Genomic DNA, 25,183 nt, shown 5'->3' with positions numbered 1-25,183 from the left:
CAGAAGAGCAGAGTAGCAGTTGCATCATGTTATGTCTGGCTGGTTTGTAAAATGGTGCAATCCACAAACAAAATACGTTAGTTATGTGCATTGTTAAACGATGCCTTACATGCTCAGGCATGGTCTTTAAAGACATAAGAAGCTCTTAAATAATCAGATCTGTCAGTTTATTCCAGTTCCCAAAGTGACTGATTCAAGTAGCCCGTTTTGTTCTGTAAGATCTGACAGTACTGTTTACGTAATGTAACACATGAAGAACAGTAGCAGCAAGTCATGTTTTGAGAAGGCAGTTTACGTTGAAAACTCCTTAAAAAATTCTTTCTTAAACAGAGTTGTGCTGGGATCAGCCTGTGTGTCTGACACATCTGTCAGAGGCAAACGTTTAGCTGTTGGGTCATCTGAGTTTTGCTTTCTGGATGAAAAATTAAAGATAGTTTGAAGAGCTGAAAAGACTCTAAAATAGGTTCATTATTTTAATAATGGAGATCTTTGCGTCCTTGACAGAAAAAACTAAACTGGGTAAGAGGACAAAAACCTCAGGATCAAAGTTGTCTAGTGGTCAAAATATTTTTGTTTTGAAACCATTACATGAAATGTCAGGACCAGAAACGGCTTCTGTGTTACTGCAAAAACGCATTATTGTTACGTTTTGAGTCCAGGTGACTTAATTTTTTGATTTCAAATTGATCATTGCAATATTTGAGCTTTCAGGTTGTGTAAGCTAATTATTTCTTATTCATTTATTGCTTTTCAACAAGCCCTACAGTTATTTTTATTTTTTTTAGCTTTACAATTTGAATGTAGCAAGAAATGCAGAAGGGTTCGTTTTAAAAACTCCTTTGTTCAACAGGGTTAATGTTACATTTCTTTGCTGAGTGTTTTACTTTTATGGATGAATAAAAATTCATTAGAACATTTTTTTCCTGTGATTTATACAATATGGAAGAGTCCTAAAAAATTGATATAGAACTTCCAACTGTTTTGAGTATTTTAGTCAAGATTCTGCAGAACTGTGATATTTGATGTGTTGTCTCTCCTTCATGCAGTAATTAAAATAGCTTGACCACAGCTGACCTTGTTGCAGATTTTATTAACATGAAAATTCCACAACACTAGTTTAACCTTTACATGAGGGATGGAAGAAAGCCCAGATGAAGTACTGAATGTCCCACACTGATGTTAAGATGTACCTCAGAACTCCAGGAGCACAGATTGCGGCTCCACAGAGTTCAGGGCGATTTCTTGTTTCCGTCCATAGAGTCCATGTTCTACCTTTACACCTGCATTTGTGCACTTCGCTGAACCTGTCATGAGTTCTCTGCAGGCGGAGACCAGACTTGAGAAGAGCTGAGCACCCCACCACAGCTCGCATCCACCCTTGTACTGCATCCTTCTGTTGGGTGCTGGCTTCCCAAGCAGGGAGTCTTGGGGGACAAATAAAATACTTCCAGGAAGATCCAGGAGGGACACACAATGCCCGGAATGTTTCCGGAAAAGCCTGGTAGTCATCAGAGTGTTGGCTGTTGAGGACACGGTGGAAAACAGACAAAGCCTTAGGCCACAAGATGGAAATCTGTTTGACTGTTACGTTTAGTTATACATAAATTTGTCATCCTGTTAACATAAGATTACCCCTTAAATTCATATTATGTCCACCTTGCTTGGATCCCCCTTTGCCTTCAGACCTGGATTAATTCTTAGCATGAATTCAGGAAGGTGCTAAAGTAAAGTGTGCGTGTTAGTCCCCATAGGGAAATAGTTCCTCTGCATTTAACCCATTCACCCAGTGAAGCAGTGGGCAGCTGCCAGTGCAGCGCCCGGGGAGCAGTGTGTAGGGACGGTACCTTGCTCAGGGGTACCTCAGGGCAGACGTTCAGTGGAGTCGAACCCCCGACCTTCCGATCATGGGGCCACCACTCTACCTACTGAGCTATCCCTGCTGGAAACATTCCTCAGAGATTTTGGTTCATATTTACATGCAAGCATCACACAGCTGCAGCTGATCCATAACATGAATCTCCAGTTCCACCTCATCCAATGAACTCAATGCTATGTTCAAGATACCAATTTAAGATGATCCGAGCCTTGTGACATAACACAATCGCACATGATCACGCTTTACTCATCAGGTGGTGAGTAAAGCGTGATCACTAAAGGATGGACATGGTCAGCAATAATACTCAGGTTGGCTGTGGTGTTTAAACAACACTCAGTTGGTACCAAGCAGCTCAGAGTGTGCCAAGATAAATATCCTACACTCACGCATGCACCACCCACACCAACCTGCAGGATCCACACTTTCATGTTGTTTACTGTCAGAATGTCACAGCAGAAAAACTCATCAGACCAGGCAATGCTTTTACAGTCTTCTGTTGTCTAAATTTGATCAGCCTGTGTGAACTATAGCCCGAGTTTCCTTTTCTTAGCTGATAAGATCATTGCCTTTAAGAGCAGTGAGCGTACATACTGTGTTTGAGTTGTTTGGATAACTTTTACATGTTTTATGGGTTTTTTTTTTTTTTTCCCAAAGTGCTGTTTGACACTTTTTTTTTTTTTCCACTTTGGCTCAAAGACCAATTTCTGGATCTCTATAAGAAATTTAAGGTGAGCAACTTTCAGTAGTTAATTTAAATTCATTTGTCTAAGCTGCTATTACCGTTTTCTGGTTATTAGCTACTGTGAGTCAGCTAACATGTGCAGCAGTAACTCACCCATCTCATTTGTCACATCTTCAGTGGCTCCGTGAAAGAAACACACATAGACAACCAATCCCTGCTGAATCTAAGGAGAGGGAGGCACAGCGTGGAAACAATAATAATTAATTGGGTACTTTACAGGATCGCACATAAAAACAAAGTCTCACACATTAATGTTTTAACCTCAAGTAAGCATTTACATTTCATTAATTATGAGAATAAAGTGCCACATTATGCCTCGTCCTTCAGCCGGTTACACTGTATATCCTTTCTGAACATGGAAAAGGTTTGAGTAGTCATAAACCTCAATATCCACACGCGATGGGGTTATACTCACCGAACAGTGTGTGACTAGACTGATTTAAATACAGTAGTTTTATGAGAACTGATTAAATTAATCCAGTAACTGTTAATAAACCACCATCACACAAAATATAACTTATTGTATTAATCAAATGTATGATAAAAGTACACCAAAATCCAAAGCAGGGGGCAGCAGGACATGATTATTACATTTCCACGACAAGACAAAGACTTAATTAAATAAAATACATTGAAAAACAAACGCACCCACCTCTGCCCACTGAGCATCTGCTCCATCCACAGCAGGTTTGAGCTTAATCTTTGCATGACTACACTGCTGAATGACAGTTCGGGCCTGAAGCCTGATGGGCCTATAAAAAACAGCTGAGCTGCTCGGACACACAAAAACAGACGACAAACCCATTAAACCTCTGACAAACACCACCTGCCAGCAAAATCAGAATATGAAATAATGAAAATAGGTATAAAAAGACTGATATTTTGTGCTGCACCTGTCAGCATTAGGCGAGGGTTTTGCAGTTTTTTCCACAGCAGAGCTACCGATGGTGAAGACAGGCCAGGGTTTGGTGCTCAGGGCCATCACAGGCTCCAGACCACTGCTAGAGCTCCATTTAGCTGAAGAATCTGCCTCTGGGCCTCTTTTCTTCTTCACTGTGCGCTGGACACTGCAATGACTTCGGATTTGGGTTGATGTATGTGCCTCTGGAGGACTTTTTTGACTTGGAGCCTGAATGTGCTGCAGTGGAGCATGCTGCTCTAAAACAAGCTGTGCTTGGATGCAGTGTTGTGTCCCATTGTTGCCCTGAGGGCTACTTGTTTTTTCCTGTTCTTGAGGCTGTGCAAGCTTCTCTGGCTGGGGATTTATCGGATTCTCTATCCTTTTTTGCTTCTTAGAGCTTTCAGGATCCTTATGTATTTCAAAATGCGAAGAAGTCATTCTCTTCATAGACAAGAGCTTTGTGACAGAGGGGATTTTGGGAGACCTGGGCTGTAAGTTGATGGGATTTTTCAGGTGAAGGAGGATGGGAATTTTGGGCTGAGGATTATCGTGAATTTCAGTCTGGGAGGACAAACTGGAAGAAGGTTCATCCTACAAGTGAGATGGGAGACAAAGTCAGTTCAACTTCATAACTTACATACAACATAATTAAGGAGGTGGCAGAGCATGAGCTAGTTCTTTACTAGAGGCTGAACTGTTACTGTTTTGTTCTTCTAGAAACAACTCGTGCTACCTGCAGCCATTTATCTGAGCTCTGGTATCTAAGTAACTTCTGTTTCATAAAATGTGCATGCATAGAATCATCTGTCTAATCTTAATTGAAAAATACTGCCAGCTGCCAGTGCTAGCCCTCAGCCTCCTAGCAGATACACCAATGGTATCAATTTCAAAATCCTACGCTGGCTCGTTCTTAAGTTATCACATTCACAAGATTTTCAGAAAAGCTGACCGGCGACAGATTTGATCTTGTCTGAGATTTTTAGAACAGCTTCTTTTTCCTCTAGAATTTCTTCAACGAACTGCTGCAGAATTATCAAATCAAGCTTTTTGAGTGCCGTACTTATCTCTTATGAGGTTTCTGATTTATATCCAGTGATTGCTGGATGGAAAGGCCAATTAGCTTGAAGCAGCCCAACAACTGAACAGCTCCAACACAAGAAAAACTTGGATCCCAAGACAAGCTGACAGATTATTTTTCTTCTTTTTTTTTAATAAAAATGTTTGTACCAGGCATAGGAGACTGATGATGTCACGAAATTGCTTCCTATATGAGCATTTTGACTGCCACTGTGTTGTTGTGTTTTTTTGGAGCCAAAAACTACCAATATCCAAATGGATGTTGAAATAAACACACAAAAAAATCAACCACCATAAATAGAGTGGCTTGCAGTTTTCAGCAGATCTGAAAACTGCTGTTCACAAACGCTGTCCATCTAATCTGACTGAGCTGGAGCTGTTTTGCAAAGAAGAATGGGCAAGAGTTTCAGTCTCTAGATGTGCAAAGCTGGTAGAGACATGCCCTAAAAGACTGGCAGCTGTAATTGCAGCAAAAGGTGGTTCTACAAAGTATTGACTCAGGGGGCTGAATAATTACGCACACCCCACTTTGCAGTTATTTATTTGTAAAAAATGTTTGGAATCATGTCTGATTTTCGTTCCACTTCTCACGTGTGCACCACTTTGTATTGGTCTTTCGCGTGGAATTCCAATGAGATTGATTCATGTTTGTGGCTGTAATGTGACAAAATGTGGAAAAGTTCAAGGGGGCCGAATACTTTTGCAAGCCACTGTATGTTTGAATGCAGAAATTATCCTAAAATGTTTGAGTAGGAAGCTGCAAAAGTGCTTTTTTATTCTGACTCCCATTTGGAGCCTGTCTAAGTGGTCAGTCAAGGAGCTAAAGCTTTGGCAAACCCACCACTGTGTCCTTGGAATTCACTGTCAGCTGCTCCTCTGCATCACCATCACTATCAGTATCCTCATCATTCGCACTGCCAACATGCAGACAGAGAGAGAAGAGCAGGTAGATATTAGACATAAAAATGGGGAAACCATATCAACAGTTCACTAGTACTTTGAGATACTAAGATAGAAATTACCTGTCTAAGTCATGAGATGTCAGTTCCTGTAGTTGAGCTGATGTCTGAACCGCTAAACCTCTCGCCTCTGCTTGGTGATTCGGTTTCTTCGTCTTCTTCATGCTGCACTGAGAGCAGTTGTTGATCCACTGCACAACATCAGGCCTCATGGTTCTCCAGAAGTATCTGTAAGAAAGTTCAGATCTGAGACCGTGTTGATGATTCTGACTGAAACGTGTCACTAACGAGAAACAGCGCGAGGGGAAACCTCTCATTCAGCAGTCTGAGACACTTGTTGACGTTGAGGTGGTTGAGCTCGTTGTGATAGTCCACCAGCGCGGTTTCAACTTGCTGCCTGTTCCTCAGAACCAAACGCATTTGGTCTCCCTTCACCGTATGAAGAACACCGTCTGGGAAAGCAGGGGTAGGGTAAATGTTACAGCACAGTGTGAAACAGACTAATTGACACCTTTGTCTTTCCAGTTATGTTTGAGCAGAGGCACAAGTGCCATTGTGTATATTGTATCATTATATTTGGATTTTTGCTGGAGCTGGAGCCTATCCCAGCTGTCATGGGGCGAGAGGCGGGGTACACCCTGGACAGGTCGCCAGTCTGTCGCAGGGCTCTAATTTAAAATATGACTCATACAAAGATGAAGAACAGAAATCTGAAGCTGGACATTAGCATAATGGGTTCTATTTTTATTAAGGAGATTTTTCCCACCACCCTTTTTAAAGTTTGTGTTCCCAGCAGTGCATAGTATAAAATATTGACGTTCTTTTCCTAAATAATATTGGAATTAAAACTCCTTTGTTATGCATACCTGCATGCCTGTGTTTTATCATGGAAAATGCACTACACAGGCATTATTAGTATTTTGTTTTTAGGAGTTTTGAACACACAGATTTGTACGAACCTTTAATGGCAAACTTCTTGCAGAACCTCCTAAAGGTGTTCTTTTCTACATAGTTCAGTCCAGGTGGGTAAGTGCGTTTGGTAAGGTAGAGCTCCACAGCATCGTACTTGGCAAAAATGGCCTGCTAACACAGAGACGTAGATCATGTAAATACATATGGTTCATGAATCTCTGCAGCAAATAAAATTTTGTCAACCTGACAAATCTACAACATACCTCCTCCCCCACCGCAGGCTGGCTCGCCCCTCTGGATGGGACCTTTGGAGGAAACAGATCAGTTATTAGAATTGTGACACTGTTGCATTAATAATACTAAGTAATTGTGATGCTCACTGCGGAGTCCGTGTGGACCGAGAGTGCAGGCACAGCATCTGGATTTAGGGTGATGACCTCCCCACTATGGCTGAAACAGTCGTCAGTGAAATGTATCGAACAAATGGAAGACCGGAGCCGAGGATGCCAGTTTGGACGGCCGGTAGCCTTCAACCACTTTGCCAACAGAGTTGCATTGTGAAGAGGAAACCTAGGGTAATATATTAATGATGAAGAAGTACGCACACTTTACCAAAGCACATTGAAGTCACAGCTACATGATTAATATGGGTTTAAGGGCAGGCCTTTAGCCTTATTTGGGGTATTGCATTAAGTAGCCAAGAAGTAACATGTCAGAGTACACTGATCAGGCATAACAATATGACCACCTGTCTAACAAAGTGTTGGTACCCCTTTTGCTGCCAAGACAGCTCTGGCTCATCAAGGCATGGACTCCACTAGACCCCTGTAGGTGTGCTGTGGTATCTGGCATCAAGATATTAGCAGCAGATCCTTTAAGTGCTGTAAGTTTTAAGGTGAGCCCTCCACGGATCCGACTTGTTTGTCCAGCACATCCCACAGATGCTTGGTTGGATTGATTGAATCTGGAGACCAAGTCAACACCTCAAAGCTATTGTGCTCTTCAAACCTTCCCTGAACAATATTTGGGCATCCTTGTGCTGCAAAAGCAACATCAATTCTTAAGTGTACCAATTATATTCAGTCAAATGCACCATTACTGATTTCTAATGTATAATGGTCCAAAACCTATAGCACAAAAACTAATATTTATTGGGGTTTTTTGTCCTTTCAAGAACAAAGTAAGATATAGAAGTGGTTAAAGTGGTTCTATTATGTTCTCCATGCTTCAAATTTCAAAAACACAAACTAAATTATCTTATTCTGGCTCAGGGCAGGTTCATCTTATAGCTAAAACAAAAGCAGCAGCTTATCAATAACAACTTCTCTAAAACCCAGTTTAATTTTCTGATCGACCATCTTCCAAATGCACTTGGTATAAACATAAGCAAAACTCTGTATACTTTGTGCATGTACTTTATCTGCACCAGATAAACCTATTTAAAAAAAACAGCTCAACATATAAGTATGAAATAAAAACATTGCTAACCCAGCAGTTAGCTTAAACGCCTGATCTTTTAACTTAGAGGAATAACATCTGCCTTTGTGACATCACATTCATGATAAAATAACAGAAATGAGCAAAAATAAAGCATAATCTGCACACTAAACTCTCACCAGAACAGGAGCGAACACCGTATGTTTTATCGCAGAAGTCCTAAAGGTTTTAGGACTATTATTTTTTCATTAATTAATTCTGTGTTTCTCTGTTTACTTTCGTAGTATAAGCAGCAAACAATCAAGAAAAAAACGATTCATACTTGTGGAAGGTGAGGCCCAGGCGTCTCTCTACTGGTCCACAGCAGTTTGTGCACCCAAGAACACTGCAGCGCATCCACTTCCTCTTGGTTCTGTTAAGGCAGGTTTGGCAGTTGGCGATCCAACTAGCCAGGTCTCGAGTCATGCTGCCCCAGTGGAAGTGCTTTGAAATTTCTTGCTGGCAGACCCCCTGACCATAGTGGCCCTTGCTGTCATGAAACTCTCGCAGGATTGAGTTTACCTGGGATCAAAAGGAAGCACAGTTGGTTAGCAAAGCATGGTTGGATATTTAATAGTATTTGTAAGACCATTATGCAAATTACAGATCACATAAGACTTATGTGATCATGCAATGTCAGTCTGAGTAATAGTTGAGGCATGGGCTGAGGAAAGATGTGCAAATAGAGATGTTAACAGTATTTAAAAAATCCTGGATTTTGGAGCTCTTAGGAGGCTTCCTCCAACAACACGAAGACACCTTAATGCTCATTGCAAAAAGGACACTGGTGTAGTGCTCCAGGTGCAAAGGTGACAGAACCAAGTGGCCCATACAGAATCAGAATCAGAATACTTAATTAATCCCCAAGGAAATTATGTGGGTTACGGTTGCTCCAAGGCAGTAACAGTAACAGACTAAGCCATTTAAACAATACAATATGTTACAGATTTTACTAATTTAAAAAGATAGCGCTAATATATACAAATCACTCAATTATAAATATCAAGAATTAACAGAGATCATTATAAATAAATATCAATAACTCACAAGAATATTACAGAGTAGAAAAGAGCATGTGCAAAAAGGGTGTAACTATTGCAGTGTTTACAGTGTAGCTATTAGATGGATGAGTTGTACAGGGAGATGGCCACAGGCAGGAATGATTTCCTGTGTCGTTCAGTGGTGCTCTTTGGTAATCTCAGTCTCTCACTGAATGTGTTCCAGCCAGCACGTCATGGAGTGGGTGGGAGGTATTGTCCAGCATTGTCTTTATCCTGGACAACATCTGCCTCTCAGACACCAGAGAAGCATCCACCTGCATCATTCTCAGCTTGTCACCCAGGAGGTTTGGCCTCATGGGGTTGAATGCACTGGAAAAGTTAAAAAAACATGACACTCGCAGTGCTCGCTGGCTAGTACGGATGGGTGCAGACACGATTGAGCAGGTAGATGATGGCGTTCTCAACGCAAACTGAAGAGGATCCTGATGTGGTCTGACTACGAGTCGGAGCTGGTCCATACAGGACCACAACCTGCAGAAAACGGGGACCTGCCAGCTCACACAATCTCAGAGGGTCATGAGAAGAGCAGCAGATGAAGTGATGAGGGTCAGATGAAATTAATGGCTGACTGTTTTGTTTGATTCCATTTATAACTGCTGAACGAATTTTCATTGTTGTTAGCTTCTGCAAGAACTAAATAAAGAATATAACCTGTACTTAAAGTGAAAATCTCTTTCACTTTAAGATGCCATTATCCACTCCTCAGTGATGTAAAGATACAGATTAGTTGATGGTTTTAACCAGTTGTGTTTAGTCTCTGAAATTAACACTTCCAGATGTGTTATAATAAGGCGTAAACTGTCATAAAACAAAGTGTTTCCTCCGCTGACCACTGACCACCAGCACAAAAGGTCTTCATTTGAAATCTGTAAGCTAGCAATTACCTCCTCTCTGCTGCGTGGCACGCTGAGAGGTCGAGAAGCCCGTGTGTACATCAGCACTCCATCTTAAAAAGAAAAGACATATTTCTAAAGTTTTACTATGAACATTTCAGCACCTTTATAAATGATTTAATGTGTTCCTTTAGAGCACTGAAGCAGTCAAATAAAAATGAGTATTGCTTGTTGTGTTTAAAACCCTTTCCACTCACCTATTAGGCCAAAGCGCTTGGCCATCCTTTTTAAGGCACTTCTATTTTTCTTGCTTTGCGTTGGTAAAATCCTGTGGCTCAGATATCTAAAGTATGCAAAAGAAAACATGCTAATTTAAACGAACATGCGTCACATGGGTGTGAAGTTTTCGTGTCATCAAACACATACCTGGCGACATGGTTGTACGTGGTGAAAGTTGGCTCAATGACAGTCTTCCTCCTTGTGTGCTCCTTCACTGTCTGGACTGCGGTGGAGTCTGGAACTGACGAGCAGTACTGGTGTTCCTGCAGCTCCATAGGGGTTTCCGACTGATCAGTGGCTGGATGAGGGGGCTTTTCGGTTTCGGTATTAGCAGCAGCTGCAGAGATGAGGTCTTCCAGCGTGTTGGAAAGCAGGACTTCCTCATCTGAAGGAATGGGCACCTGAAAGGCACATAGGTTTACCTGATCAGCTCTGAGAACTAACTCAAGTCCACACTCTTAGTACGCTTCTGCAGGACTGGATGGGAAAAAAGCACTATTGCCTAATTCTGTTAAAGTTTCTGAAAGCACTGCAAATTTTGTAATGAAATGAGTAAATATGCAGGTCCAAACACTAAGAAGAATGAAGTGAGTAAAAAAAAAAACCCAAAAGTAAATCCGCAGACTTGCTAATTACAATTGACAGGTTTTTAATGTGCTCTCAGTCTTTTGTGTCACCTCCTCATCGGGCATGATGCTGGGTACAGCATCTGATGATAGTGTCGGCTGACCGTCCTCATTCAGGGTATAGCAGGATGGGTCAAAGTGTCGGGAGCAGATGTAGGAGTTTGAGCGCAGCGAGCCTTCATCCCTCTGCGCAACTGTCAGCCATTTCTGCCGCTGCCCGGGGTCCTTTGGAAACCTGCAGATGCACAAAGGCCAGTTTTGCTTTGGAGAACTTACAGAGAAAGCTGAACAAAAGCCAAGTCTGCCTGTGGTGTACCACAAGGCTCCATTTAAGGTCCACTATAGTTCTAAGTAAATGCACTCTGGAAAATACAAGAATATTGTGTTCCAACAATACTTTGTCTTCAGTGAATCAAAGTGAAATCCTGGGTGGCTCATAGCTCAAAATGGTTCAACTCCAAAGCCCCCATAAGCTTTTTTAGCCCTCTGCTATCTCCGCTTGTAATTTAAAAAGTGCCAAACAAATCAGTTATTTTCTTAGGATGCTTAATACCATGTCTCTTCAAATTAAAATCCTTCCCGCGGTTAAAACATTACATATGAAATTCATTTGTTTATTTTTAAAGAACTGCCTGAAATCTGACCTCTTCTGGCTGACTTTATCTCTAGATCTCTCTCACATCTTCATATCTTTAAAATGTGTATTGACTGGAAAAAGTTCTTATTTGTCAATTTATACACACATAACACAAATTACGGCAAGTTATGGCAACCTGTCATTCACATATTATTACAACATGAATGGTAAGTTCTGTTTTAGTTATTCAATCATTCTTTGTGCAAAATACAATTTTTTTGTTTTAGATCTGAGACAATTGAGCCCAGTGTGTAACGCCACCTGACCTGTGGAAGGTGATCTCAGGGTGTATGTAACTGGAAGAATCACAACCATAAACCAGGCAAAACTGGACGCGCAGATTAGCTAGCTCTTTAGTAGGTTGATTCTGGCAAACGTCACAAGCCTTTATCCAGTTCTTCACTGCCGCAGTCACTCCAACCCAGTAATACATCAGCTGGATGGACATCAAGAGTTAAAACACTTTTCTATGAATAGCCTTAATTTTAACCATTTTGGTGACTTAAAGAACACACCTCATTTAAACTCACCATTATTTCCCTTACTGCCCGTTCCCGGCGCGCATGGTTGTTGTTATTGTGGTATTGTATCAGGATCTCACGTATTTCTTCGTCACTCCTAACGACACGGAGGAGGCGGCCTCGATAAGACCGCCACAAACAGCCATCTGGAGGTTTGAGCATTCAGCAACATTCCTAATAAGTGACTGAAAGGCTATATTCAGTGCAGTGCTTTCTCTCATGCATTATCCAGGTGATCTACAAAATGTTCATGGGTGTATGAACATTGGGTAATTCATAGATTCTGAAGATGTGACGTTACTGGAACAACTTTTGTGGCAATGGTTCAATGGTTTTCAATCCATACATTTTAATATTTAATTAGCTATTCAAAATTTCAACTTAAAATGATCTAAAAACATATCAGAAATTTTACTTCCACCTAAATGTAGCACAATGAATTATATATAAATTTTAGTCACAACAGTAGTAGTAGTAGTTCTCACAACAAAGCACCATCTTGTGGTCAATATAGGTATTACACCAAACTGAGCACAGGGTCACAGCGCTGGCTAAACTTCAATTAATGTCTCTTCAACACCATACAAACATTTTGTTTGATGCTGCCAAACATTGAGAACTGTTTTTTTTGTGTGTGTAACATCTACTGTACCTTTGTAAGTAAACTTTTTGCTATCTTTAGAGACCAGCTTTTTCCAGCTTTTTGATGTATTTACTTGAAACTTTCCTGTCAGTAAATAATGCTCCAAACAATCCAGAAAGGCATAAGAGGGCATCTGCAGGTGGAAAAGTGGGAAACAAGGACAGAGAGGTTAAGAAAGGTGATTTAAAACTTTAACAATCACAAAAGATTATTGCAATTACAAGCTTTGCCTTCTGTGATGACAAATTTTAAATCACTTTTTGGTCTGTATTTTGGACAGAAGAAGTCAATTAAAGACATCACTATAGGAAAATATGAGTACATGATAACGTTTTGTTGTAATAAATGATATCCAAGAAAATGCAGGTACAATACATACTGAACAATAGTAAGTTAAAATGTTTCATTAAATACTGTAAATTTTAAAGGCAAGTTCACAATGGTCTGTCAATTATGAACTAAATATGAATTTTCTCTCTTTCTTGGTGCTTATGATTAAATAACTGGTATTCTGTCAATAATGTGTTGACTCACTTTGGCTTTTGGCGGTGGTTTATTTAAAACAAGCAATTAACATTTAGTTACTGTTAATCAATTAGTTCACTGACAAGTACAAAAATAAAAAAATAAAAAGTAAATGCCGAGAGGTTTGTAATAAAAAACGTAGTCTCATATTTAGGCCTGCTCTTGTGGCGCGCACATGCGCAAATGTAAACCGACATTATTTTAATTGTGGAAACGTGTCGTGAAATAAGCAGACGTTTCCCTACCTTAGATCATCTTTCGTCTATTCGACACAAATCCTCGTTACACCGGTTCCAACTTTTAACATAAATTCTACTGCAAGTACTTATTTTTCCCACAGATTTCTTCAAATAATTAAATCTTTTTCTTTCAAATTATCTGAATTTATACACACGTGCTCTAAAGAAACATATTTTAAGAGCAAATTAATAGCTAACTGTGGCGTTTTGTTCCGCGCAAACTTGTCCCGCAGTAATAATCTTTCACGTTCCGGTATGGATAATTTCAAAATAAGGGTTATTACGTTTGTCAATTATTTTTTCATTTTCTTTTATTTTTTTTAAGTAATTAGCCCTTAAAAAACGAAAAGTGCATTTTTTTTCATGTTCGCGAAACAATTACAAGTATTATGTTGGTCGCAGGGACTGAGTCATGCCAAGTATTCTATAGTAATAAATTACATTATAATGATATATTTCATTCAAAAACGATTTATATGATATTTTTGAACAAACAACAATAAGTTGAATCAAATGAGTAAGCTATACCAAAAAACCCCAACGTTTTACGAATGGGTAGTGATGGGAAGAAAATACATATATAAAAGAAAATAAAGTACACTTATAAAACTATTTCTTGAATGGTAGTCGTTTGTTTGCGTTTTCAGTGCTTTTATTTTCACAGGAAATAATTTTAACGGAAGTTTAATTGCTGTCACATGGTCATCACTTGACAGAAGAATGATTTCACACAGGTTGCAGAAGCTGCCGTAACCCAAGCTTACTGAGTGTAGCTCACTTCCGTTCTCTGACAGAAACAAGAGCGCCCCTCGCAACTCCGGAGGACGCATTGTTCTCTCTGCAAGACCAGAGTCATGTGATCGTGACGAATAAGTCTAAGTAAGTAAATGATACTTCCAGCCATCAAGGAGCAAGGGCAGAGGAATTGGTTTCCACCAGACGGGGACAAAGATCAATGCTCGTTTTTAAATGCAGTACTGCCAAACCCACAGCCATCCAATATTGATTCTCTGCATTATTCTGAAGTCGTTCCACAATTTGTAGATGCAGTTTTTATTTGTTTGTTTGTTTGGTCTCTCGTTTTTTTTATTTTTGCAGATTGGTGACCCTCTGTTCATCCAGGCTGGAGAAACTGATCAGGAGGGCTAGCTCTGTGGTCGGCATGAAGCTGGACACTCTGGTGACAGTGGCAGAGAAAAGGACATTAAAGAAACTGATGGACATTATGGACAATGCCAGACATCCTCTGCACACGGCCATAAACAATCAGAAGAGTCTGTTCAGTGACAGGTTGCTTCTCCCAAAGACAAGAACTAACAGACTTAAAAACTCCTTTGTCCCACACGCCATCAGACTGTTTAACTCCTCCCTGGAGGGGAGAGGGAGGGGAAACAGGAGGACAAAGGAGGGGGGAACAACTAAGCTGTAGTGCCTCTTCACCTCACTGTACAATACCTTTTGTGCAATACTTTTGTAAATAGTCAACGGTGCAATAGACTCAATACTTGAAATGTGCAATTCACTTGTATTTTTATTTTTATTCCTATTTATTCTATTTATCCCCTTCGTATATTTTATTTATATTGTCTCTGTATTTATACACTCAAAAAAATCTGTTGTTGGATGAACACAATTTAATCATGGCACCCTTTTTGCACACAATTTAACCAAGTACAATAAACCCTTTTCGATCATGTCAAACCAACACATTTAGCATTTGGTGGTTTAATGTAATCAGATTACGTTGGATCAACATACTATACTTACATTGATTTGAAGTGATTTATTTAAGTATGTAGAGTGAAATTTGTTTTAATTCATTCTACACAATTTAAAAAGTTTAGGAAAACAGAATTAAATCTTGTTGTTTCAACAACTACTTTGTTAATCAAGGCAATGATCTCACTCATTTCAACCAAATTATTTCAATTAGATTTGTTTACATTTGTTACACATTTAGAAACCCACTACTTTACAAAAAAAGTCACAATCAGATTATGATAACATTATCTTTATTAACTGGATTTAGTGGACAATATAAAAGCTTACCATTTTTGTACACCTGCAAGCATATACTTCAAAAGGTAAAATGTTAGAATACTTATTTACATAGGTAATATGTTGGAACCAAAGCTTCCACAACTAAAAACAGATGCAAAATTTGCTCAATATATCGACTGCATTTTAAAAAATTAAACTAAAAGATAAAAATACATCTCCCACTTGGCAAGTTAAAACATGTGACAAAATCGAATTGTGTGAATTTGGAAAAATAAAATAAAATAATTAGAAATATTTTGGGGGCAATACAACAACAACAAAAAATTCCATAGGTGATGAAAATCTATATTTGTTTGGTGTATCTCATTGAAATAATTATTAGTTTGACCAATTTTTATATTTCTGTATTTATTTTTTTAATTTTGGTTGCAGTCCTCCACAGCTAGCAATATAGTTTTGCTGTGTTTTAAAACATGCTAGCAAGCAAAATGGAAACAATAATACAGTGAACTTAACAGGTGGCAGTGGTCTTAAACTTTACAGGACCTTGATACATAAACACAACATAGTACTTCTGTCAGTACTTCTGATCCATTTTGAGCCATCTATATAAGGACAAACAAAAATCATCTGCAGTGCTGTATAAAAGGTGAATTGCCCAACAGAGAGAATCCAAAAACTTAAAAAAAAATGTTTTAAATGAAAGAAAAAAAATATAAACAACTCAAATATTAACATTATATATTGGAAATCACCATTGCACCAATGAACCATTCAAGACCTATCAGTCATTTTCAAGTGCTCTCACCCCATAAGCTTGTTTTTCAGAAATAGTACCTTTGAAGACAGCTTTTGTCCATCAAGATTTAAAAGTATCTTCTGGAGGACTTCAAAGGTGCATTTAAGTTCTGGTGGGTAGCTCAGGTTCAAACGGTATATGAGTCCAAACAACAGAGCACATGCTTGTGCAATGTTACCCAAATCAGTGTTAGCCTCCACACCCTCAATCACGACACCAACGTCCTCTGGGTCATCTTCAGGTTCAGCACCCTCCTTCTGGATGACGTACACCCCCATCACAGTTTGCTCCATGCAGCTTTTTGCCTCGCTGTCCGTATCCTACATGAAAAAGTATAAGACAACAAAGTAAAATTTAAGAGATTGTTTAAACAACTGTTTCTATGCTGTTCATAAAATCCAAGTAGTCAAAGTAATAAACAGAAAATTACACCACTAAAGTAGTTGTTAGTAATTACTCCAATACATAAATTATAAAATACACCTCTCATGTCAAAAGAGGTGGCATAATTGACCTCTCACCGGCCCCTCCCCCGAAAGGGCCATTGTCCAATTACACATTATAGCAACCGTTACTGTGTCTGACAAACATTAACCTCAAGCAAGATGGAGAAGCGGTGTGCCCACCGATATGCCGAGAGATTGTGTCTGGAGGAGTTGTGTTCTTTCCATTCACAAAGTCAAAAACAACGTGAATGGATTAAACAGTGTGTATGGCCCCATTCCCAGGTAAATGTACCGAACATTATGAAGCATGTCTGCTCGCACATTCGGGTACCCATTGGTGCGCAGAGGAAACCATTTGTTTGTCGGACGTAGCAAGAGTAACTTAGGGGGACAGCACTCGAGAAAAGGCTAACTCAGCTGCTAAAATAAAACAGGTATAGAAGTGTTAGTACTAAACAGCTCAAAGTTCATAGACATTTCTATTTACAAATACTGATGACCATAACAATGAAAAAACAACAGGACTTGTTTTAATCCAAGTACAGATTCAAAAGCAATATAGTCTTGATGCATGTTAAATGCATTGTATGTTTGTGTATCAAGTTTAAGTAGGCATAAATTTCTTTCCTTCCAATACCAAATTCCAGAAATTCTTTATTGCAACGCTTAATACTGTTTGGTATTCAAGACATCCTTTCCCCAATACCAGGTGTCTTGTTGCTAATCTCAAAATTTTAATTTTAATGATTTGCATTTGAGGCAACGTCACAATTTGTATGAGAATGTTACAGACAACATGCTGTCACAATGGCTCACCAAGTACTCCTTTATTAACTTCTCATAGTCTTCGTTTAGGTGGATGCACAAAGACTTCAAGATGCATGCTCGTCTGGTATGGATGTTGTCATGCTGGAGAGGAGGAGGAGATAATATGAGCCAAAACCAGTCTGTTTTTCTTAAAGCTAGGGTAATCAGTTAACTTGCATAATTATTCTTTAGGTTAGAACCTGGCATGTACCAATTGTTAAGCCGAAACAAAATTGACAACTTCATCTCCAAATAAAAGTTATTTTTGCTGCCTATGACAAAGTCTACTCAATCCTAATACAAACCTTGGAGATGGCAAGCATGAGACCTCTTATTTTCTTTCCACGTGTCCCTCCTTTGGTCAGAAAGATTTCCATTAAGCGTGGCGCGTATTGGTCAAGCTCGGCAAAGAAAGTAGATAGCAGAGGCTTTGTGGTGATTCGCAGAAACTCCTTCTCAATCTGCAATAGAGAACAAATACATTGATTAAAAACGCAACTGTATATTTCACTCACTTCACATCTAAGCTGACTAAAGCTGCTTTTAGAAGACCATGCAGACATCAGTGCTGTCTGTGTAGGACATGAATCAGTCTGTGTCAGATACTGAATTTGAAATTTCCACTAAAGTCACAAGTAAGAGGCAAGTGGAACCAAGATCTAGGCCATTTGCTTTTTGAAGTTTGCAAAGACTGCTAAATTGCACCAGTGGTAGTTCACTCTTTGCAACACAGTATGCTGTTCTAAACAGATTTTTCAGGTTTATTTTTAGTATATTATTTGCAATTGGTGTTTGTTCTGGGAAAGATATTGCAGACTGAGCAATAATCCATTTCTAATGGGGGCCTTTCTTAAAATGACTGGTCCCAGTAACAAAGGCGCTTGTCGACTCAGAAATCGAGGGAAAACCAACAACACACCCGGCAGAACATTATGTTATTTACACGGGTGCACATAAGTGGTCCGCATGTGCGCATTCGCTGTCAAAATAAAAGACGCGCAACAGATAAGAAGTTGCAACGCACGTTTGCATCCATATAAAAGGCACTGTTTTTGTCCGCTAGAGTGGGATTTTCACGGCACATTCTGCACCACATCTGTGTGTTCATCATTTGTTTGAAGCCAGCTCACCTCCTGCAATCACTTTCGCGCTTCTTTTGTGGTTCGGACTCCTTCTGACATTTCTTTGGAGGTGGAGGAAAACCAAAGTAATTGCTTAAAGGAGCTTCTTCGACATATTTAAGAGTTCTAAACAAATATGTCCTCCTCCAGAAAATCTTATGTATGCAAACACGCGTTGCAACTTCTTATCTTGTGCGCGTTTTTTATTTTGACAGCGAATGCGCACCTGCGGACCACTTATGTGCAGCCCTGGTTATTTAGCTCATCATGTTGCAGCCACAGAAATTCTTTTGTCCATGAAACCATAAAGCTGCACTTTCTTTTTGCCTTATAGTCTGATTTGTCATAACTTTTCCGTTTTGTGGTAAGCTTTTCTTTGGCTGTCACTTCTTCACCCTGACCTGTCTTATTTGGCTAAGCAGAACTACAATTAATATCCTGCTGCTTTTACACACGCACTCACATAACACTCAGCGATTGTCTGCGCGATCAACCTCTCACATGTTTAAGCTGCGGGAGATTTCACTTGTCATGTTTGCATAGTAAGCTAACGATTGATAAGACGATGTCAGAGGAATTGGTGCACAAATTATCATCACTCACAGATCAGTGCTGTCGCTCTCTATACACAGGTCGCGCGATTGCAAAGTGAAAGCAAAAAACAAGCGCAAATTCAAACGCGATTTCAATATGTCACATATTGACAGTGGCTCACCGATGCCAATGACATAATTACCCAGCTACATTTCCGAAAGAATGCAGAAGCATTGACATATATTTTTCCTTCTTATGACAGCCCGACGGGCAGGGCAGAGATAGATTTTGGTAGCCCGACTGGAAAAATCGCTAGCCCTGGGACGTCGGGCTAGCCATTTTGCGAGCCCTGTACAGTGTTTCAATAATTGTACCTACTACTCTCCCTGATGGAACAACGCTTGCACTGCCACATACAAGTCACTGAAAGAAAAAAAGAAAAGCAGTTTTAAGGATAGTTTTATTGGCACCTTTTTTTCACTTTGATTAAATCATAAAACTATCATAAAAAATATATGATGGTAAAAGGCTTACCATGTATTAAAGAGGAGGCACAAACAATCAGAAAAAGGGGTCAGCTTTCTTTGTGGTGTTACTATGGTAAAGAAAACAGAAAAAATTATTTTATAAAAATTCCACAGTGGATTTTTTTTTTACTTTGTTGCAAATGTATAAAAAAAATACAAATACATATAAATACCTCTTGCAATATAAAATTCACAGATAAATATCCAATCTGTTGCCAAATGTAATAGCAGTGTTTCACACTATGCAATAAAGATGCTGGTAGTTGCGGTAAAGGTCCCACAGGCAATTTTCATAACTATCCGCCATTGCCTTTTCCTCTGACCTCGTGTTTATGCTCTTTTTCCCATGCACTAGCATCAAGTCAATTCGAAGGATGCAGCCCCTGAATTTGGACACAGCTAATATTTAGCAAATCGCACATGCTAGTTTAACTTGCATTACTGTGAGAGGCCGAATGCTTAAAATAAAAGGAGAGAGAAAGAAAGAAAGAAAGAAAAAATGCAAATGATAATAAAAAAAGTGAACAAAGACCATGTCTTGCAATAACCGTCATTTAAAACCAAAGTGAATGCTAACAGAGCTAGGTAGAAGTTCAATGAGACAACCATACTAGCTTTAGCTAACTTCATTTACTTTGAAAGTGAATTACAAACGTGTTAAATATTGAATTAAACATATCAATAACCGCTAAAAACACTATAAGACTAACTGCAAAAACGGGTAAAAAAAAAAAAAAAGAAAAACAATGAAGTGGAAATGCTAATAATAGTATAAATATACCCAGAGCGGATTATAAATCAGGTATTAGACGGTACCGATTGGCACCGTCTAATACCAGATTTTCACTGTATTTGCTCCACTCCCGCTGTCTAATGACAACTTACACATTTGGAATTAAAAACATTGTTAAACAATTAATGGACAAAACAACTTCGTTTGACTAAGATATTTTGAGTTATTTATTACTTACCTGTATTGTGGAAGATTCCGCAGAGGGAAATGGCAGTCCACTGAACACATATAACTTCTCCGCGTTCCCGCCTCTTCACTTTTGGGAAGTTTGAGCATGCGCACTAGGCATCGGTTTTAGAGTTGTTGATTTAAAATAATTACATTTAATTGAACTGAAGAATGCAAATCTAGTTCATTAAACTTTTTGTTATTTTATGTTAAACCAACAACTGATAATGATTTAAAAACCTAAACTCAATATGTTCATGTTAAATAGACAAATGTCTATTGAATTAATCAAACAACTGCCTTAGTTGACTTTTTTGAGTGTATATATATATATATGTGTGTGTGTATTATGTATATATATATATATATAATATTCTGTAACTCTGTAACTTCTGTCGGTGCTGTGCTTTTTTGGAAATCGAATTTCCCAGAGGAACCCACCCGAGGGATTAATAAAGTTCTATCTAATCTAATCTAATCTAATCTAATCTTTATGCCTGACAAAATCTCCCAGCTTAAGATGCTCTTTTTACACCCGGTCTGTTACTGACCTGTGCCAGTTAACATACATAGATAGATGGCTTAAAAGGAGGCATACAGAGCCTTTATTCCCCCAGCTGTGTATTTTAATTAGGAAGTCATCAAATGACAGTATTATTTTAGTTTTGAAGACTTTATGTCCCAAATTATTATTGACTGTGATTTTTATTTATTTATTTTTCACTCTGATGCCTCAGATTTTTCTTGGTATGATTCACTGTTGCTTGGTGGCAAAGATATTCGATTCTTATGAGAAACATTGGGACAGGTGTCCAGTAGAAATGCACACATTATGAGATATCCTGAGAGGTACTTGTTCTGTCTACTTTGCTGTTTAACTTACTTTTCTTCATCTGCTGTCTGCCTTTCAGAGAGAATGGAGAAAACAAGAACAATGACCGATTTTAAAAGATAAGTAGACACATATTTATTCTATGACTGTATCAGAACTCTGATCGGTAACTCTTCTTATTTATTTAATTTTTTGTTATTATCTTTATTTAACTTTCAGTGAAGAGACGAAGGACGAAATAGCAAATGCTGTAAACTCATTAGAAAAAGATAAGTGTATGATTACTTTATATTATTATGGCAACTCCTCCTGAAACCAGCAGGTTTTGTAGTTGCTGAAATCATTTATTGACTTTCCTCTTGTCTTGTTTTTCTCTTTTTTGTTATTGTCTGTTATTGTCTTCTTTCCTTTTAACTTTCAGAGAAGAGAGCGAAACAGCATGTGCTGTAAACTCTCATTATAAAAAGACAAGTCTACATTTATTTTATATTATGATCACAACTGTTGGAAAATGGAAAAGCATAGCAAAAAGTGCTTCTATGAGTGAGCGTGAATGGGTGAACGAGGTAAATTGTATTGATATTTCAGCAGTCCAGCTTACTTACATCTATAGTGAGATGGTACAACAAGTTTCACATCTTATGTTATATGGCAGTGATAAAGTGTAGTATAAAAACTGTTTAACAAGATCGTATTAATGATTTCATTATATAGCTACATGATTACTGTCTGTGAGTTATAGTTCCTAGAATTGTACACATTTGTCCTGCAGCTGGGTAATTATCATGTTTAAATTTTGCCAGAACCACATCAATCTGAATGCAACAGCTGTGCAAATACCTGCAAGTAAATATACACAAATATGTAATTTTATTTAAATGTGTATGATTATTTTATTGGTATATTATTGTTTATTACTTTTGTTTTTTTATATTTGCTATTATATTTGTTTATTTTATGTGAATTAATAGGGTAATATAACCAAGAAAATGAAGTGCTAGAGTAGCAATATAACATCAAGTTTACACACATTAAAGTTAGGAGGTATTTTAAAAGTAGGGTGGAAGTTAGAGAGATTTGGGATCTCAAGTGCATCCCTTTGTTTACAAAGTAACTGAGTAATGCATTCCAGTGATCATCAGACAGTAACACAGCATGCTGAGATGGAGGAAAGAACAATAATGAAAGTAATGCTCTTATTAGTATCCAATAATTATTACAATTTATTCATTATAAGAATCAAAAGGGTTTATGGAAATATTTATGATGGACCACAAAACCCATGGAATCACAGTCATTCGGTTGTTTGATGGGTGTTTCGTAGGCCATGAGATTGATTGTTTATCCACAGTGAATGAGAAACAATTTTTGAGTGACTTGATTGAGTTTGGCAAAGCAGTGATTGTTAAAAGAATTAACAAGGCACACAATGTTATCATCATCTGAAGAAGCTGAAGAAATATAAATAAAACTTGAATATAAGAGAATCATCACTAAAGCATGTGGCATAGATTGTTTTGAGAGCATTTTTAAGCCTCACTGAAAAACAACATGCATGGCGACTTGTTCAGTTAGGCAAAACAATTATTCCAAGGCATGACTAAAAGAGTGCCAGCAGCTCCTCCCAGTCTAACTAAACAATAAATAAAAACAATACAGCACTCTGTCTGTGTCTGGCTGAGGGATTTCCATCCTTCTCTCTTCATTTTTCAGTTTTTCATGTGTTTGTAGAGACTGGTAGTGTCCCACAGTATCAGAAAGCCTTCATACACAATCCAGTTTTGGCCGATTACACAAACAACTGACAAATTCTAAATCTCTTTTATTTTGTTTATATTGAAAGATGCACAACTCAGATACGAGTACATCAGTCTTTCCAGCTGCATTGGTAGACACAATAGTATGACATGTTGTCTCTGAGATGGTGAGCTCAGCTTCAGAACTCCATCAGATGTGTGTATGGTCCATTGGTGTCAAGCTTCAGCACTTGTCTGTTACCATAGGTCCCGTGTTTTACTGTCACTTCAGCGCTGCTCTCAGCTACAGCAGCATTCAGCTCCTTCTCACACAGAGCAACGAATGCGCTGTACAGTCGCAGCCCATCCTCCTTGCTGATGTTGTTGTGGTACTGCATGCCTCTGCCTTTGGCCTTTCCTCCCAGCGTGGCCTGAGGGACAATCAGCAAACTCCCGGGAAGGTCCAACACTGACACCATCTTCCCAGAATCCGACTCGCTCAGCCGCAGGTTCAACAGCGTGGACACTGGACAGAGCGAGGACACAACTTTTTTTTATCATCTGTGGAGGGATTCACAGGGAAGCAGGGGTTCACTATTAAGAACAAAGAAAAAAGTAAAAAATTCACTGACCCATCTTGGGTAGGATGTCATCTGTGGCTCCTTTGAAGAAGCAGATGTAGATCACCATCCCTCTTTCAATCTGAGAGTACAGATAAAAGCAGAAATGTTAAATACAGTAAAAATTATGTCCTTTCTCCAAGATGTTGCATCATGTGCAACACATATAAAGTCAAAATAGGAAAAGGTCTGACACACACATCCGTGAATCAATATATACATTACTTTGTATTTCTGAACTAGTAATTGATATTGATTTTGTCAATATTTACTTAATGTCTTTGTTTTATATTGATAGCTTTTTAAGCATATTATCAGTATTGCTAGCACTGATTGGTTTATGTCTGCAAAGCAGTGATAGAGAATGCGTCTCTCACCTGGACAAACTGAGCTTCGGAGTGTTCATCTGCTGGTTTCACCTGCAGCCTGGCCTGCAAACACTGCTGCAGTACCGTCCGGGCCACCGGATTGCAGCCTTTCTCCGTCATTACTGCCAGGCTTTAACTCCTGTCTCCTTTGTTTATACGTCTTAACAATCTCCACTTTTCAAAACAGTGCTTTAGCGTCCAGGAGAAACTGCTTAACATGTATAATATTAACTAACCGTCTCTCCCTAAAAGCGCTAAACCTCTCTAACACCTGAGAGAAATGAATGAGAAAAAAATGTGACCCATTTAACCCACTTCCGTGTCGACATTGGCTGTAACTGTTCAGAAATGTTCACGACTGCGCGCTACTTTCGCATACCGTCCTTACCTACTTGCCTTTTTCCTCTGTGTCGTCTTTAAACGGACTTTTCAGCACCTTTCACCACTCAGAGAATTAGTTCGGAGTTTCAGGATCAAAATAGGTGAGAAAAAATAAAGAATAATTTTTTTTTAATCCCCTGTTGTTGATACGTGTTTTTTTAATGTAAATTTTTAAGTGTTTCATAATATATATATATATTTAAAGACCTGTCCCTCCATAGGGTATCAGGTTACTGTATGAAAATAACATATTTTCATCTGTGTATCTTTTTTTTCTGTAATTGTTGAAATCTCCCATTCATTCACTGCTTTGCTTTATGCTGCCCTCTGCTGTTCAAACTATTTATGAATTTATAAGTGCTGTTTATTCCTTAATGTGAACATCATCAGTGAAGCAGCAGTCTTACAGAAACTTATCAACATCTACATTAAAGACTGTAGAGATATGGCCACCTGTCTTTGACTCTCAGCACGATCTTGCTGGAAGAGTGGGAGGAGAGGCTAATGCATATCCCAAGGTAACTCCAGACACCTTTGTGCAGAGATTATTCTGCAAGGCATCGCTAGTACTCCATGGAGGAGCCACATGCATCGAAATAAAGAATTCTGTCTTTGAATAATGAATTGTACAATAAATTATGCCTTTGTACATTCATTTACAAATACGTTTTTAAATAATTTTATTTATTCAGACATTACTAAATTAATTTATTATTTAACAATTTAATTTAAAATAAAAACTA

The 25,183-nt window shown here is 38.6% G+C and overlaps 2 protein-coding genes across 4 annotated transcripts; both read right to left on the bottom strand.

The window, feature by feature from the left end:
- Nucleotides 1-1,082: 1,082 nt before the first annotated feature.
- On the bottom strand, nt 1,083-13,546 carry LOC146646082 (uncharacterized). Of its 3 annotated transcripts, none has more exons than XM_085391536.1 (19): nt 13,314-13,546; nt 12,553-12,676; nt 11,910-12,046; nt 11,646-11,815; nt 10,794-10,977; nt 10,264-10,517; nt 10,095-10,180; nt 9,889-9,950; nt 8,227-8,465; nt 6,848-7,037; nt 6,731-6,772; nt 6,515-6,635; nt 5,866-6,007; nt 5,619-5,783; nt 5,438-5,510; nt 3,512-4,110; nt 3,271-3,388; nt 2,712-2,781; nt 1,083-1,520 (listed from the first exon to the last, which is right to left on the bottom strand). In XM_085391536.1, exons 2-19 carry the CDS (start codon nt 12,674-12,676, stop codon nt 1,192-1,194), a joined length of 3,105 nt encoding a protein of 1,034 aa, XP_085247662.1. In that variant the 5' UTR covers nt 13,314-13,546; the 3' UTR covers nt 1,083-1,191. The 3 variants fall into 3 exon arrangements, with proteins under 3 accessions (XP_085247662.1, XP_085247663.1, XP_085247661.1); XM_085391535.1 differs by having other exon boundaries at nt 1,084-1,520; nt 6,515-6,638; XM_085391537.1 differs by lacking the exons at nt 11,646-11,815; nt 12,553-12,676; nt 13,314-13,546 and having other exon boundaries at nt 6,515-6,638; nt 11,910-12,040.
- Nucleotides 13,547-23,141: 9,595 nt separating this feature from the next.
- dtd2 (D-aminoacyl-tRNA deacylase 2) lies at nt 23,142-24,403 on the bottom strand. The gene is made up of 3 exons (XM_085391571.1): nt 24,069-24,403; nt 23,704-23,773; nt 23,142-23,597 (listed from the first exon to the last, which is right to left on the bottom strand). Exons 1-3 carry the CDS (start codon nt 24,177-24,179, stop codon nt 23,272-23,274), a joined length of 507 nt encoding a protein of 168 aa, XP_085247697.1. The 5' UTR covers nt 24,180-24,403; the 3' UTR covers nt 23,142-23,271.
- Nucleotides 24,404-25,183: the final 780 nt, after the last annotated feature.

This window comes from Rhamphochromis longiceps, linkage group LG19 (assembly GCF_057381845.1).
Source record: "Rhamphochromis longiceps isolate RC_006_pf linkage group LG19, R_longiceps_female_GT1.1, whole genome shotgun sequence".
NCBI lineage: Eukaryota > Metazoa > Chordata > Actinopteri > Cichliformes > Cichlidae > Rhamphochromis > Rhamphochromis longiceps.
The sequence above is the reverse complement of the archived record's forward strand: the minus strand, read 5'-3'. Positions and strand labels throughout refer to the sequence as shown.

Bases quoted from the DNA above. Each gene is read 5' to 3' on its own strand.
- LOC146646082 (XM_085391535.1), bottom strand. From the start codon at position 12,676: ATGCCCTCTTATGCCTTTCTGGATTGTTTGGAGCATTATTTACTGACA. The intron at 10,978-11,645 runs GTCAGGTGGCGT...GTGCATCTGCAG, and splicing joins CCTGAGATCACCTTCCACAG to GTTTCCAAAGGACCCCGGGC. The intron at 4,111-5,437 runs GTGGGTTTGCCA...TCTCACTTGTAG, and splicing joins TGAATTCCAAGGACACAGTG to GATGAACCTTCTTCCAGTTT.
- dtd2 (XM_085391571.1), bottom strand. From the start codon at position 24,179: ATGACGGAGAAAGGCTGCAATCCGGTGGCCCGGACGGTACTGCAGCAG. The intron at 23,774-24,068 runs GTGAGAGACGCA...CTGTACTCTCAG, and splicing joins CCGAAGCTCAGTTTGTCCAG to ATTGAAAGAGGGATGGTGAT. The intron at 23,598-23,703 runs GTCAGTGAATTT...CGCTCTGTCCAG, and splicing joins TGACATCCTACCCAAGATGG to TGTCCACGCTGTTGAACCTG.